General features: G+C 44.1%; 1 protein-coding gene across 1 annotated transcript; it reads left to right on the plus strand.

Annotated features, from left to right (window-relative positions):
* Positions 1-15122: 15122 nt before the first annotated feature.
* LOC121839665 (ATP-binding cassette sub-family D member 1-like) lies at positions 15123-16721 on the plus strand (the record flags this gene model as incomplete). The annotated part of the gene is given in 2 exon segments (XM_042299845.1): positions 15123-16253; positions 16492-16721. Coding segments are annotated over 2 exon segments (624 nt in total), but the record flags the coding sequence as incomplete, so codon positions are not given.
* Between the last annotated feature and the right edge of the window lie 674 nt (positions 16722-17395).

The following is a 17395-nucleotide window of genomic DNA, read 5'->3' on the forward strand; positions in this document are numbered from 1 at the left end:
TGGTCTAACAACAACAACAACAACAACAACAACAGAGGTGACCTGCCTACCCCGGGTACACTGGTCTAACAACAACAACAACAAAAACAACAACAGAGGTGACCTGCCTACCCCGGGTACACTGGTCTAACAACAACAACAACAACAACAACAACAGAGGTGACCTGCCTACCCCGGGTACACTGGTCTAACAACAACAACAACAACAACAACAACAGAGGTGACCTGCCTACCCCGGGTACACTGGTCTAACAACAACAACAACAAAAACAACAACAGAGGTGACCTGCCTACCCCGGGTACACTGGTCGAACAACAACAACAACAACAACAACAACAGAGGTGACCTGCCTACCCCGGGTACACTGGTCTAACAACAACAACAACAACAGGGGTGACCTGCCTACCCCGGGTACACTGGTCTAACAACAACAACAACAGAGGTGACCTGCCTACCCCGGGTACACTCGTCGAACAACAACAACAACAACAACAACTGAGGTGACCTGCCTACCCCGGGTACACTGGTCTAACAACAACAACAACAACAACAACAACAGAGGTGACCTGCCTACCCCGGGTACACTGGTCTAACAACAACAACAACAACAACAACAACAGAGGTGACCTGCCTACCCCGGGTACACTGGTCTAACAACAACAACAACAACAACAACAACAGAGGTGACCTGCCTACCCCGGGTACACTGGTCTAACAACAACAACAACAACAGGGGTGACCTGCCTACCCCGGGTACACTGGTCTAACAACAACAACAACAACAGAGGTGACCTGCCTACCCCGGGTACACTGGTCGAACAACAACAACAACAACAACAACAACAGAGGTGACCTGTCTACCCCGGGTACACTGGTCTAACAACAACAACAACAACAGGGGTGACCTGCCTACCCCGGGTACACTGGTCTAACAACAACAACAACAGAGGTGACCTGCCTACCCCGGGTACACTGGTCGAACAACAACAACAACAACAACAACTGAGGTGACCTGCCTACCCCGGGTACACTGGTCTAACAACAACAACAACAACAACAACAACAGAGGTGACCTGCCTACCCCGGGTACACTGGTCTAACAACAACAACAACAGAGGTGAACACACTGGTCTAACAACAACAACAACAGAGGTGACCTGCCTACCCCGGGTACACTCGTCGAACAACAACAACAACAACAACAACAGAGGTGACCTGCCTACCCCGGGTACACTGGTCTAACAACAACAACAACAACAACAACAACAGAGGTGACCTGCCTACCCCGGGTACACTGGTCTAACAACAACAACAACAACAACAACAACAACAACAGAGGTGACCTGTCTACCCCGGGTACACTGGTCTAACAACAACAACAACAGAGGTGACCTGCCTACCCCGGGTACACTGGTCTAACAACAACAACAACAACAGGGGTGACCTGCCTACCCCGGGTACACTGGTCTAACAACAACAACAACAGAGGTGACCTGCCTACCCCGGGGTGAACAACAACAACAACAACAACAACTGAGGTGACCTGCCTACCCCGGGTACACTGGTCTAACAACAACAACAACAACAACAACAGAGGTGACCTGCCTACCCCGGGTACACTGGTCTAACAACAACAACAACAACAACAACAACAGAGGTGACCTGCCTACCCCGGGTACACTGGTCTAACAACAACAACAACAACAACAACAACAGAGGTGACCTGCCTACCCCGGGTACACTGGTCTAACAACAACAACAACAACAGGGGTGACCTGCCTACCCCGGGTACACTGGTCTAACAACAACAACAACAACAGAGGTGACCTGCCTACCCCGGGTACACTGGTCGAACAACAACAACAACAACAACAACAACAGAGGTGACCTGTCTACCCCGGGTACACTGGTCTAACAACAACAACAACAACAGGGGTGACCTGCCTACCCCGGGTACACTGGTCTAACAACAACAACAACAGAGGTGACCTGCCTACCCGGGTACACTGGTCGAACAACAACAACAACAACAACAACTGAGGTGACCTGCCTACCCCGGGTACACTGGTCTAACAACAACAACAACAACAACAACAACAGAGGTGACCTGCCTACCCGGGTACACTGGTCTAACAACAACAACAACAGAGGTGACCTGCCTACCCCGGGTACACTGGTCTAACAACAACAACAACAGAGGTGACCTGCCTACCCCGGGTACACTCGTCGAACAACAACAACAACAACAACAACAGAGGTGACCTGCCTACCCCGGGTACACTGGTCTAACAACAACAACAACAACAACAACAACAGAGGTGACCTGCCTACCCCGGGTACACTGGTCTAACAACAACAACAACAACAACAACAACAGAGGTGACCTGTCTACCGTACACTGGTCTAACAACAACAACAACAGAGGTGACCTGCCTACCCCGGGTACACTGGTCTAACAACAACAACAACAACAACAACAACAACAAACAGACATGTTACTGACTGAATGATACACAGTCATATTGTAGAGCAACTTCATGGACCTGCGTACAAAAAGGAAACTATGAAGGACATTTATTTACACAATATTTGTATTTTTTTTCTGCGCATTTTTTGGGGAGAGAATGATTGAAGAATGTGACATTCTTCTAGAACTCAAAAGAGAAGTTCCCCTCCTCCCCCCTAAGGGAGCTTTTCTTCGCAGTGCATCATCAAAGTCGGATCATGCATTGCCTCTGAAGATCAATGACAAGGTGCTTGAAAGAGTCTAGCACTTCAAACAGTCTCTGGTAGAAATATAGGCCAGCGGAACATTGCTGTAGTTTATACAACCGATCCAGGTGAAGGACGTTGAACATAGGTCATGGACAGTGTTACAGGTTCCTCAACTGTTACAGAAATACTGAATTTCTCTAAGTGAACCATCTTCATCATCATCATCATCGTCATCCACATAGAATTTCAGGTCTTTAGTAGAGACGACAAATGGATAAGTACACACACAACTAACCAAACAGAAAGCACACCCATACGTTGTCACACAGACCCTACAGTACAACGAATCAGGTTGGTTAGGGAATGGGAAAGAGATGTCTGTGTTAACTCCGATACACTGATCCGTCTCAGTCTACAGAAGGATCTGCAGTCTATAATCACATTTCTATGACAGACAGACAAAACAAAGGGGGGCTTTTATGTCAGCGAGGTTTAGTCAGTTGTTTTGTCCACCAGAAACAATCAGATAATACCAGCTCCCTCTAGCACACTGCTCTCTCAATAACACACAATAACCTGGACTCAGGGGTAGACGTAACATAGTAAAGGTAAATCCAGGACACTCCAATTAGTATGACATGTTAAGTTTCAGATGATATGTATACATTTTTGACGTCCGTCCCCCATTTCGTATGATATGTTACGAATTGCAATTCGTACAATAGATTACGAATTTGCAAAGCAAATTCCAATTTGTTATGGGTAACATTAGCTAGATGGCTAACATTATCTAGGCTAGGGGTAGGAGTTAAAGGGTTAAGGTTAGGTAAAGGGTTAGCTAACATGCTAAGTAGTTGCTAAAATGCTAAAACTTTCGGTTTGCTAGATGTTCGTGTTATACGCCCACCCATCCACCCCGACCAACAACCCTACATTCGATTTTGCCTTAAAATCTCTACAGGATCGTGTGTGTCCCCCGCGGGATAGTTGAGCTAACATAGGCTAATGCGATTAGCATGAGGTTGTATGTAACAAGAAAATTTCCCAGGACATAGACATATCTGATGTTGGCAGAAAGCTTAATTTCTTGTTAATCTAACTGCACTGTCCAATTTACAGTAGCTATTAGAGTGAAAGAATACCATGCTGTTGTTTGAGGAGAGTGCACAGTTTTGAAGATGAAAATGTAGTAGTAAACCAATTAGGCACATTTGGGCAGTCTTGAGACAACATTTTGAACAGAAATGCAATGGTTCATTGAATCAGTCTAAAACTTTGCACGTACACTGCTGCCATCTAGTGGCCAACATCTAAATTAAGCCTAACCTGGAATAATACATTATGGCCTTTCTCTTGCATTTCAAAGATGATGGTACAAAACAAACGCATGGTTTTTTTCTTTGTATTATCTTCTACCAGATCTAATGTGTTATATTCTCCTTCATTAATTACACATGTCCACAAACTTCAAAGTGTTTCCTTTCAAATGGTACCAAGAATATGCATATCCTTGCTACAGGCCCTGAGCTACAGGCAGTTACATTTAGGTATGTCATTAGCCCGGAAATTGAAAAAAAAGGGTCTGATCCTTTTACTGTCTATCTCATGTAACCATACCAAACATTACATATCATACTAATTTGAGTGTCTCAGATTCACATTTACTATATTACGTCTAGTCTATGAGACCAGGCTGGACACAATACCAGCTATCACCGGTCCTTGTAGGATGCTTCACATAATCAGGACGAACAACAGTCATGTTATATCCCTTGGGCTCCATTTCAAACACGAAGGGGTGTGTCGTTCCAGACTGCTGCTTGCACTAGTGTGCCAATAGGTGGCACCAAAGGGTGCTTATATTCTTTCCACAGCCCACCGAGCCCAGCACACAGATAATGACAATGTCATAGATCACCTGTTCGTAATTTCTCTTCTCAGCTAATCCGACCTTTAACCCCAAACCAAAAAAAAAAGATGTGATCCGGGTGTTCTACTGAATAAAACAAGCACAATATTCTTATCTATGATGAGCAGCAGGATAGAGACACTTGGGTAAAGGAGGATAACCTAATTTTAAAAAATGGTGATCATTTAGCAGACGCTCTTATCCAGAGCAATTTACAGGAGCAATTGGGGTTAAGTGCCTTGCTCAAGGGCACATCGACATAGCTGAAAAATATTTGGCTTGGATATTCGAACCAGCGACCTTTAGGCTACTGATCCACCGCTCCTACTTGCTAGGATACCTGCTGCCCTATGTAAAACCATACAACCGACAGCTCAGATTCAGGTATGCACCTTATAAAGGCAATGTGGTAAACACTGCATATGTCTCATTCAAAAATGACTTTTGAATGTTACAAACGCTATAACGTGCATCTTTAAATTGATATCCTGTTCTTTGAAACTCAAAACAACTGAAAAAACTCAAGATAGAAAATGTACTTTGATTTACACAATCATTTCTTTGTCCCAGCACTTCCTGCTGTTGTCGTGGAGAGGTATGAAGGGAATGTGATTTGTGATCAGAATAAGAATATTTAGAAATGTTTTTTTTACATTTTTTAAATACAACATGGGGTCATTACTGCAAACATTCTATTATGTTTTTGTACTGCGTAGTTTTCCATGAATTGACATGAATTGAACCATGAGACCAGCCAGATTAAATATGAAATCAGGTATTGACCATCCTCAGACCAAAACACTGGACTGGATGAATGGATAAGTATTGCTGGTAAATCTACCTTCATCCATAGCATCAAATCTATGCTGTCTTCTTGACTTTTTCCTGTTTAAGTCCATGTCCATCATAATTCAGTCAGGTATAAATCAAGTCACTGTAGCCTGAGAGCCAGTCTGTTTAGCCTGAGAGCCAGTCTGTTTAGCCTGGGAGCCAGTCTGATTAGCCTGGGAGCCAGTCTGTTTAGCCTGGGAGCCAGTCTGTTTAGCCTGGGAGCCAGTCTGTTTAGCCTGGGAGCCAGTCTGTTTAGCCTGGGAGCCAGTCTGTCCGGGAGCCAGTCTGTTTAGCCCGGGAGCCAGTCTGTTTAGCCCGGAAGCCAGTCTGTTTAGCCCGGGAGCCAGTCTGTTTAGCCCGGGAGCCAGTCTGTTTAGCCCGGGAGCCAGTCTGTTTAGCCTGGGAGCCAGTCTGATTCTGCTCTCCTGTCAACTCTTAATGGAATTGTCATGCCAAACGTTTTCATGTTCAGCCAATGACAATTCGGCAAAATCATAAACAGATCTGGTACCAGGCTAAACTCAAACTAATCGACCCTGTCAACATTCCCATAACCCATAGACAGCAATACATACATTTCTGTTCAGTATTTTCCTGAAAATATTCAATATTGCTTTCCATGCTGTATTCTCATCTATGCCTAGACACTTTTCTAAAAGAGATATTGTGCTATACAGTAGCTACTAAAGCAATCAATCTTTGTTCAAGGACTTAAGAGCGGACCCCATTCAGGTAAAAAAAAAAATATATATATATATATATGGTATTGTGACATATACCAGTTGCAACTAAATCCAGACTGGATCACTTCATGTGAAACAGAACTGAATTCAGTCTGGGTCTCTTCATGTGAAATGGAACTGAATTCAGTCTGGGTCTCTTCATGTGAAACAGAACTGAATTCAGTCTGGGTCTCTTCATGTGAAACAGAACTGAATTCAGTCTGGGTCTCTTCATGTGAAACAGAACTGAATTCAGTCTGGGTCTTCTTCATTCAGTCTGAAACAGAACTGAATTCAGTCTGAATTCAGTCTCTCTTCATGTGAAACAGAACTGAATTCAGTCTGGGTCTCTTCATGTGAAACAGAACTGAATTCAGTCTGAAACAGAACTGAATTCAGTCTCTTCATGTGAAACAGAACTGAATTCAGTCTGGGTCTCTTCAGTGAAACAGAACTGAATTCAGTCTGGTCTCTTCATGTGAAACAGAACTGAATTCAGTCTGGGTCTCTTCATGTGAAACAGAACTGAATTCAGTCTGGATCTCTTCATGTGAAACAGAACTGAATTCAGTCTGGGTCTCTTGAAACAGAACATCAGTCTGTCTCTTCAAACGGAACTGAATTCAGTCTGGATCTCCAGGCTAGGCTGAATTTGATTATCTTTATTCCTCTTTTGCCAAATGCTGCCATGCTTGTCTCCAGACTAACTAAAAATAGCTTTTCTGCTTCCTCCATTTTGTATTTACAACCAAGCTGCATGACGACAACAATCAATTCAAACTTTTTTTGACAAAGCAAACCAATATTTCCCTCAGGTTAAATGATCAATGGGAGTAAGTTGTTTAATTATGTTAATGTCCCTACTGTAGTTGAGCACAATTTTTTTTATTTTTAAATTGCACTTCTCTTGAAAAATTCTATGGATTATTACTGTGAAATATTCAGAGTTCCTTCAGTAGAACTTCTTGTGACGTGATGCTTCCAACTTCTTGACCAAATAGCTGTGATATGAGCAGCTTACAGCGTGTGGTTTGTGTTACATGTGACATGTTGTGACACTGGCACACAACAGCTGTCTGCATAAATCAACAATGATGACATTTGACTTCACAATGATGATGTCCAGTTGAACCCGTTTGTGATGTGGTCTGTGACGTGGTCCAGCTTCTCGGTGATGGGTACTGAACATTGGACACCAACACCTGTGTAAATAGGAGGTTTTTCCTCCTGAAAGACATGAGCAGTGGTTGACTACGTCAGATCTAAACATTTGCAACAGGAGACAACAGCATGGAAGAGTAGACTTGTTTTCTAACGTCTCTGAGAAGGCAGAGAAATGTTAATCAGACAATACCAAATGTTCTGTAAACACGAGAGGCTGGGAGGACGTCACAGCATCATCAGCTACAGAATCCCACCATGTCACAGATATATTATCAGAGTGCTCAGCGTACCTCTAGTCTGACATCAGTCACCGCCAACAGATATAAGTTAATTACATAACATACAGCATTGAGTCTAGTGTCCCACATAGAACAGACGAGTCCCACATAGAACAGACGAGTCCCGCGTAGAACAGACGAGTCCCGCGTAGAACAGACGAGTCCCGCGTAGAACAGACGAGTCCCGCGTAGAACAGAACAGACGAGTCCCGCGTAGAACAGACTAGTCCCGCGTAGAACAGACGAGAGTCCCACGTAGAACAGACGAGAGTCCCAGGTAGAACAAACGAGAGTCCCACGTAGAACAGACGAGAGTCCCACGTAGAACAGACGAGTCCCACGTAGAACAGACGAGAGTCCCACGTAGAACAGACGAGAGTCCCACATAGACCAGACGAGAGTCCCACGTAGAACAGACGAGAGTCCCACGTAGAACAGACGAGAGTCACACGTAGAACAGACGAGAGTCCCACATAGAACAGACGAGAGTCCCACATAGAACAGACGAGAGTCCCACATAGAACAGACGAGAGTCCCACATAGAACAGACGAGAGTCCCACGTAGAACAGACGAGAGTCCCACGTCCCAGAACAGACGAGCGTCCCACGTCCCAGAACACAGACGAGAGTCCCACATAGAACAGACGAGAGTCGAGAGTCCACGTAGAACAGACGAGAGTCCCACGTAGAACAGACGAGAGTCCCACGTAGAACAGACGAGAGTCCCACGTAGAACAGACGAGAGTCCCACGTAGAACAGACGAGAGTCCCACGTAGAACAGACGAGAGTCCCACGTAGAACGTAGAACAGACAGAGAGTCCCACGTAGAACAGACGAGAGTCCCACGTAGAACAGACGAGAGTCCCACGTAGAACAGACGAGAGTCCCACGTAGAACAGACGAGAGTCCCACGTAGAACAGACGAGAGTCCCACGTAGAACAGACGAGAGTCCCACAGTAGAACAGACGAGAGTCCCACGTAGAACAGACGAGAGTCCCACGTAGAACAGACGAGAGTCCCACGAGAACAGACGAGAGTCCCACGTAGAACAGACGAGAGTCCCACGAACAGAACAGACGAGAGTCCCACGAGAGTCCCAGAACAGACGAGAGTCCCACGTAGAACAGACGAGAGTCCCACGTAGAACAGACGAGAGAACAGACAGAGAGTCCCACGAGAGTAGAACACTGGAAATCATATGTATTACTGAAAGGAAAACATACATACATATAAACATTTTGTTACGTTACAGCCTTATTCTAAAATGGATTAAATAAATAAAAATCCTCATCAATCTACACACAATACTCCAAAGCAAAGCAAAAACAGGTTTTTAGAAATGTTTGCATATTTATAAAAACAAAAATGCCTTATTTACATAAGTATTCAGACCATTTGCTATGAGACTTGAAATTGAGCTCGGGTGCATCCTGTTTCCATTGATCATCCTTGAGATGTCTCTACAACTTGATTGGAGTCCACCTGTGGTAAATTCAATTGATTGGACATGATTTGGAAAGACACACACCTGTCTATATAAAGTTCTACAGTTGACAGTGCATGTCAGAGCAAAAACCAAGCCACGAGGTTGAAGGAATTGTCTGTAGAGCTCCGAGACAGGATTGTGTCGAGGCACAGATCTGGAGAAGGGTACCAGAACATGCCTGAAGTATTGGAGGTCCCCAAGAACACAGTGGCCTCCATCACTCTTCAATGGAAGAAGTTTGGAACCACCAAGACTCTTCCTAGAGCTGGCCGCCCGGCATAACTAAACAATCGGGGGAGAAGGGCCTTGGTCAGGGAGGTGGTCACTCTGACAGAGCTCCAGAGTTCCTCTGTGGAGATGGGAGAATCTTCCAGAAGGACAACCATCTCTGCAGCACTCCACCAATTAGGCCTTTATGGTAGAGTGGCCAGACAGAAGCCACTCCTCAGTAAAAAGTCACATGACAGCCCGCTTAGAGTTTGCCAAAAGACTCTCAGAATATGAGAAACAAGATTCTCTGGTCTGATGAAACCAAGACTGAACTCTTTGGCCTGAATGCCAAGTGTCACGTTTGGAGGAAACCTGGCACCATCCCTACGGTGAAGTATGGTGGTGGCAACATCATGCTGTGGGGATGTTTTTCAGAGGCAGGGACTGAGAGACTAGTCAGGATAGAAGGAAGCTGAACAGAGCAAAGTACAGAGAGATTCTTGATGAAAACCTGCTCCAGAGTGCTCAGAACCTCAGACTGGGGCGAAGGTTCACCTTCCAACAGGACAACGACTCTAAGCACATTATAATCCATTCTAGAACGCTGTATAGTTACAAAACACACATTGTTGCATGTTCTTTCCACAAACTGTCATAAACATGAAGCACCCAGCTTCTATCCAATCAAATCAACATTGACATTATCCCACCCCTGGTTACACACTATTGGCTCAAGAAGCCAAACGTAACACAATATCTGCCAATTGAAATCTGTTGTCTTGCCCATTCATCCTCTGAATGGCACACACACACAATCAATGTCTCAATTATCTCAAGATTTAAAAATCCTTCTTTAACCCCTGTCTCCTCCCCTTCATCTACACTGATTTGAAGTGAATTTAACAGGTGACATCAATAAGGGATCATATCTTTCACCTGGATTCACCTGGTCAGTCTACGTCATGGAATGAGAAGGTGTTCCTAATGTTTTGTACACTCAGTGTATATAATGATTATATGTATCAATTGGGTGATGATTGTTTTATAAACTCTGCCATGATGTGTTGTAGCTGTAGGCCTAACAGCACAAACATCACTAGACACATTCCTCTCTTGCTAGGTGCATAATTAAAGGGGAATTACACAAAAAGTACTCTATTTGGGGGTGTTCCAGACTTCAAAAATGGTGTTCTGATGTGATTGAAGCATTGCCATGGACTCAGATCCTCGTTGTTTCTCTATGAATCATTGTAATATTGATCAGAAGAAGAAAAAAACTTCCAAACCAGGAAAAATGAAAACGGAGAAAACAGAATTCAGGAAAATACTAAATATAGTTTCATTAGGGTCCCCCCTTGGAGTTGGTTATTAACCATGACTTTACTAGGTATGTTGACAGAAAACACATCTGTTGTACACCAAGGACCCAAGGAAGAGTTGCAGGGGAGATATGAGAAGAATGTGCCTATTTTGAAAGCAATAAAAAAAAAGTAGCTTGCGAAAGGTTTCATTTTTATTATTTTTTAAAGTAGCTCTCATGCTAGAAAAGGTTCTAGACTGTTTTATTATGGCAATGCAATTTTCCCTCATGTTTTCTTTCCTTGAGGTTGTAAATGACATTATCCTCCTCATATCTACTTGGATTATTGTGGACCATAATGAGGAGGAAGACAAGGGAACTGCTTTCATTTCTAAATGACTCTTTCGTTCATTTTAGCAACAAGGACTGGAGGCAAAACATGTATTTGACCTACGAGGAGGATAAAGATGTCTCTTCAACTTCTACTTTTCTTCTTCTGTGGTTGTGACTATGGACTTCTTCTTCTGTGGTTGTGACTATGGACTTCTTCTGTGGTTGTGACTATGGACTTCTTCTTCTGTGGTTGTGACTATGGACTTTTTCTTCTGTGGTTGTGACTATGGACTTCTTCTTTTCTGTGGTTGTGACTATGGACTTTTTGATGGACTTTATGTAAATTGTTATTTTATTAGCAATGAATGCAGCCTGTAAAAAAGATATGAACTGCATTCTGATCTTGGTCTGTAGCCTACCACAGATCTTAACTGCATTCTAGTGGTCTTAGCCTACCACACGATCTGTTAACTGGCCATTTGTACCGCGATCTTTTATCTGATCTCACATAACTTTCTGAATTATTCATATGATTCAAATGACAAATAAATGTTTCTTGTATGAATGCTGTTTTTAAATGAGTGGTCTTGTAGCCTACCACACGATCTGTTAACTGCATTCTGAGTGGTCTGGTAGCCTACCACACGATCTGTTAACTGCATTCTGAGTGGTCTGGTAGCCTACCACACGATCTGTTAACTGCATTCTGAGTGGTCTGGTAGCCTACCACACGATCTGTTAACTGCATTCTGAGTGGTCTGGTAGCCTACCACACGATCTGTTAACTGCAGTATTCTGAGTGGTCTGTAGCCTACCACACGATCTGTTAACTGCATTCTGAGTGGTCTGGTAGCCTACCACACGATCTGTTAACTGCAGTATTCTGAGTGGTCTGGTAGCCTACCACACGATCTGTTAACTGCATTCTGAGTGGTCTGGTAGCCTACCACACGATCTGTTAACTGCAGCATTCTGGGTGGTCTGGTAGCCTACCACACGATCTGTTAACTGCATTCTGAGTGGCATTCTGTTAACTGCATTCTGAGTGGTCTGGTAGCCTACCACACGATCTGTTAACTGCAGCATTAACTGATTCTGAGTGGTCTGGTAGCCTACCACACGATCTGTTAACTGCATTCTGAGTGGTCTGGTAGCCTACCACACATCTGTTAACTGCATTCTGAGTGGTCTGGTAGCCTACCACACGATCTGTTAACTGCATTCTGAGTGGTCTGGTAGCCTACCACACGATCTGTTAACTGCATTCTGAGTGGTCTGGTAGCCTACCACACGATCTGTTAACTGCATTCTGAGTGGTCTGGTAGCCTACCACACGATCTGTTAACTGCAGCATTCTGAGTGGTCTGGTAGCCTACCACACGATCTGTTAACTGCAGCATTCTGATTCTGAGTGGTCTGGTAGCCTACCACACGATCTGTTAACTGCAGCATTCTGAGTGGTCTGGTAGCCTACCACACGATCTGTTAACTGCAGCATTCTGACTGAGTGGTCTGGTAGCCTACCACACGATCTGTTAACTGCATTCTGGGTGGTCTGGTAGCCTACCACACGATCTGTTAACTGCATTCTGAGTGGTCTGGTAGCCTACCACACGATCTGTTAACTGCATTCTGAGTGGTCTGGTAGCCTACCACACGATCTGTTAACTGCATTCTGGGTGGTCTGGTAGCCTACCACACGATCTGTTAACTGCATTCTGGGTGGTCTGGTAGCCTACCACACGATCTGTTAACTGCATTCTGGGTGGTCTGGTAGCCTACCACACGATCTGTTAACTGCAGCATTCTGGGTGGTCTGGTAGCCTACCACACGATCTGTTAACTGCATTCTGGGTGGTCTGGTAGCCTACCACACGATCTGTTAACTGCAGCATTCTGAGTGGTCTGGTAGCCTACCACACGATCTGTTAACTGCATTCTGAGTGGTCTGGTAGCCTACCACACGATCTGTTAACTGCAGCATTCTGAGTGGTCTGGTAGCCTACCACACGATCTGTTAACTGCATTCTGGGTGGTCTGTAGCCTACCACACGATCTGTTAACTGCATTCTGAGTGGTCTGGTAGCCTACCACACGATCTGTTAACTGCATTCTGAGTGGTCTGTAGGATCTGTTAACTGCATTGTGAGTGGTCTGGTAGCCTACCACACGATCTGTTAACTGCATTCTGAGTGGTCTGGTAGCCTACCACACGATCTGTTAACTGCATTCTGAGTGGTCTGGTAGCCTACCACACGATCTGTTAACTGCAGTATTCTGAGTGGTCTGGTAGCCTACCACACGATCTGTTAACTGCATTCTGAGTGGTCTGGTAGCCTACCACACGATCTGTTAACTGCATTCTGAGTGGTCTGGTAGCCTACCACACGATCTGTTAACTGCAGTATTCTGAGTGGTCTGGTAGCCTACCACACGATCTGTTAACTGCATTCTGAGTGGTCTGGTAGCCTACCACACGATCTGTTAACTGCATTGTGAGTGGTTTCTTTTTGTTTATAGGGAGAGTGGGAGCACTAGGTGATGATACCTACATTAGAACGCCATAACACAGTACATTTAAAGTCAGATACTATTTTCCATTGTGGTCCCTATTGTTATTATTATTGATAACATAGATACATATACTGTTAGGCCTACAATGATACATTACATAGATACATTACGTAGACATATACAGTTACCCTCGTGATACACTAGCACAGGTGGCCGCGCGGTTAAACACTGCTTCCCATTCATTTCAATGGAAGGCAAGCGGTGAGAAGCGGAGAGGGCGGAGTGAAGGTGGCGTGGGAGGCGGTGAAAAAGTACACTTTTCTCGGCGGGCGATGACCAATCATATCGAATGGTTTCCATGACGAATTAGACCCAAGGCTTGGAGACTTTCTTCAAGCAAAGATGGCTGACAAAAAATACTAAGGATGGAAGCAAATTGTTAGTAATTATAATGTCATAATAAATCATGCAAAAAATGTACAGTTGACAGGAATATGTAGAGACAAACGATTATGCATTTTTTTTAATCATAAAGTTAATTTTAAAAAATCGCGATTTTGCAAGCTAGCTGACTAGCTTTATGGGTGTTGTGACATGAGTATGACATTGTAATTCTGGTTGTTTAATGTTTTAGGGACTCCCGAAACAACCAGCAAACCAGGCTGCCATCTGGTGAAACAGTGGATACAAAGGATCTAGCCAGCTAAAGAATTTACTGCAAATTGAATGTACAATTTTGTAAGATTGCCTTGCTGATATTTGCCATGCAATGCAGATAGATGAAATAATGTAGCTAGCTATGTTCTTGCTTATTGTACAGTGAAGGATAAACATACCTGTATGCCTATAGATGTGTAGCTAGCTATGTAGCCGATCTGTGTATGGACCCAAATGTTTGGTATACCTATTAGTTCAGAACCGAGCTATGAACCTCAGCTATCATAGCCAGTTGTATCAACTTCAAAACAGTCCGAATGACATTAACGAAGCCTATCGATGGAGTAGAATATAATATAACTTTATGCCAAGGATGCAAGTCGAATATACATGTAGTTATTACCATGCATGAGATCCCCACATTGTAGCCTGTACATTTAATGTATTCACTGATCATGTAACTCTACCTTGGCAAATAAAGTGCTGTTCAGGTATGAAAACTCTGAGGAGGGCCTGGTCTGGTTGAGTTGAAAAATACCTGCCTTAGTTTAGTTTATTCATTGATACAAGGATACTCATGAGCAGGATATCAGAAGTACATGTGAACGGATATGAGCTCCTATCCGGAATATTGTGCGCATGTAAACATGGTCATTGTTAGAGAGGCCACTGGAGTAGCTGGCCAATATAATGGATCATCTGTTGCTGCACGGATTACTGGCTGGAGCAGTTCCATCCTCTCAGGTCCCCAGATCTGTGCAGTGCTCTGAGGGAATTTGACTGACTGATTTTTGTTTTTAGTAATATGTTTTTCGGGATGTTTGAGGAAGTTAAAAGTGATGTTTCCCCCTTTTTTTTTTTTTAATTATGGATTTCCCCCTCGCCCCCTGTTTTTTGTTTTCCTGTAGCCAGTAGTGGGCGGCAATACTCCTTTTCAGGGTTGTAGTCTGCCCTAAAACCCCACCGAAGAAGAAGAAGATCTGCGCCAATCACTGAGTTATAAATAAGCGGTGCCAATCAATCCATTATAATCGTAGAAGAAGAGGAGTCCATGTTGAATTAAGACTGTTGCGTCTGATGCAAGACATTGTCAAACATTACCAGAGCAGTTTGACTGTGGAAGTCGGGGGTTGTTTCCCCCCTCCAGAAGGTCACCTTCCTAGCTAGCTGGTTACTACTGGACGGGTAACGTTATCCAGCCAGTGATATGGAAGTTGGGGGCAGTTTTAGAAAGTTTCAGCTAAAGTTAGCATGCTAGCTAAGTAGCTTAGGAAGTGTTTTAATTTGTTTCCCCCCTCACCCCTCCCCTTTCATTTCAGTGAGTGTTGTTCGTCTGTAAATACCTCTCGTATGAATACATGGATATAATATATAGCTAGATGTCAACGTTACCGCTATGTTATTAGTAACCTAGCTAAGGTTAGCGAGCAGTAGCACTGCGTATGCGATGGATTGTCTATCGGCATTTCTGTTTCGCTTGAAAAAGGTTGGTTCATAGTTGCTTTAACTGGCTAAGTGAGTGTTTTTATAGTTGATTTGCATTGTTGTTATGCTTGCAACGTTAATGTAAAATGGCTAACTATCATTGAATAGGCAGCAAGAAGCACTTTAAAAAATAAATAAAAAAGTTATAAAAAGGGTGTAGCTATATAGAGGTCATCGTGGGATTAACGTTAACAGGTGTTTCAGTTGGGAGAGCTCAGCTTTATTAAAGCCGCATGCTAACCAGCCTTCACAATGTTGGTAATGTATGAAAAGCTTCCCGAGCAACTCAAGAAAACCTCCCATGCCAGAAAAGCAGTTATCCTTCTCGTCGCTGCCTATGGAATCAAGAAACTCTACCCGTATTTATGGACTAAACTCAGGAAGAATGTCGGGGGTACACCGCTCCCAGTCCCTCCCATAAACTCTAACGGGGTGCTACTGGAGGGGTCAGAGAAACAAGTTAAGAAGAAAAGTAGTAACTCTCCGGCTGTGAACCAGGAGTTTCTGAAGAGGCTAAGTCACCTGCTTCGTATCCTGTTTCCCCAGCTGTTCTGTAAGGAGTTGGGTCTGCTAGGGTTCCACTCCCTGGCTCTCATCTCAAGAACCTTCCTCTCTATCTACGTGGCCAACCTGGACGGCATGATAGGTAGGTAGGACAGACATTTAATGTTGCTGGTTCGAATGACCAGTCTGGGTAGATGAACTGGTAACCCGGCAGGTGGCTGCTTTCAGATTCCAGGTACTATGCTCATGCCGTTGTGCTCTTGAGCAAGGCACTTAACCCCTGTGACTGTGTTGTCTGAGGCTGTTGGGAGCAGAGCAGAAGTAGAATATCTGTCTTTGCAGATTGGTGGACTAAATACACTTCTATCATCCTCTTACAGTGAAGACTATTGTGAAGAAGGACCCCCAGGCGTTTGTGTGGGAGTTGACAAAATGGCTGCTCATTGCTGTCCCGGCCACCTTTGTGAACAGCGCCATCCGTTACCTAGAGGGACAGCTGGCCCTGGCCTTCCGCACGCGCTTGGTAACCCACGCCTATGAGCTCTACTTCAGCAACCAAACATACTACCGCGTCAGCAACATGGACGGACGCCTCGCCAACCCAGACCAGGTGTGTGTGGGGGGGGGGTGCAGGGCCGGCTCTAGCCTTTCGGGGCCCTATGCAAGATTTGGTTGCGGGCAAAACATTTTAGTGTACGTTTTTAAAGTTCATTTACAGCAATTCTACACATTTCGACACTGGGAGAGAAAATGTTGCCGTTTTAAAACATGTTTTCTGGCGTTCTACACATTTTGCCATGTGGAGGCGGGAAATGTAGCAATTTATAACACATTTCATGCAATCCTACTTAATTTGCTATAGGGCACAGAGTTTTTTTTATTGTTTAAGTTTTAAAGCAATTTTTCCATGACTAATACCTTGTTAATGATATCTGAATGAGAGTGACTAAGTAAATCAATGGGAACCCCCCCTGAAGGTCAGGGCCCCTGGGCGCGTTCCCTGTGTCAGGTAAAAAATCTTACCAGTGTCAAATGGTTTCCCATTGTTGTGATTGACGTCATGTTGTAAAACAAAATCCTCAGCGTGAAAAATGTTCCCTTGTCAATAATTGCACGTGTGGATGGCTGAGCCCCCGCAGATGTTTCTCACACCCCCTCACCCTTGATTTAGCAAGCTAACTGGCGTAATTAAGCTGTAAACTGGTCGAGATGGCTTTAACTTATGTGTATAACTAGCTAGCTAGCTAACAAAATATATGAGCTGTCATTTGAAAACGTAGCGCC

Source organism: Oncorhynchus tshawytscha, linkage group LG16 (genome assembly GCF_018296145.1).
Source record: "Oncorhynchus tshawytscha isolate Ot180627B linkage group LG16, Otsh_v2.0, whole genome shotgun sequence".
Classification (NCBI taxonomy): Eukaryota; Metazoa; Chordata; class Actinopteri; order Salmoniformes; family Salmonidae; genus Oncorhynchus; species Oncorhynchus tshawytscha.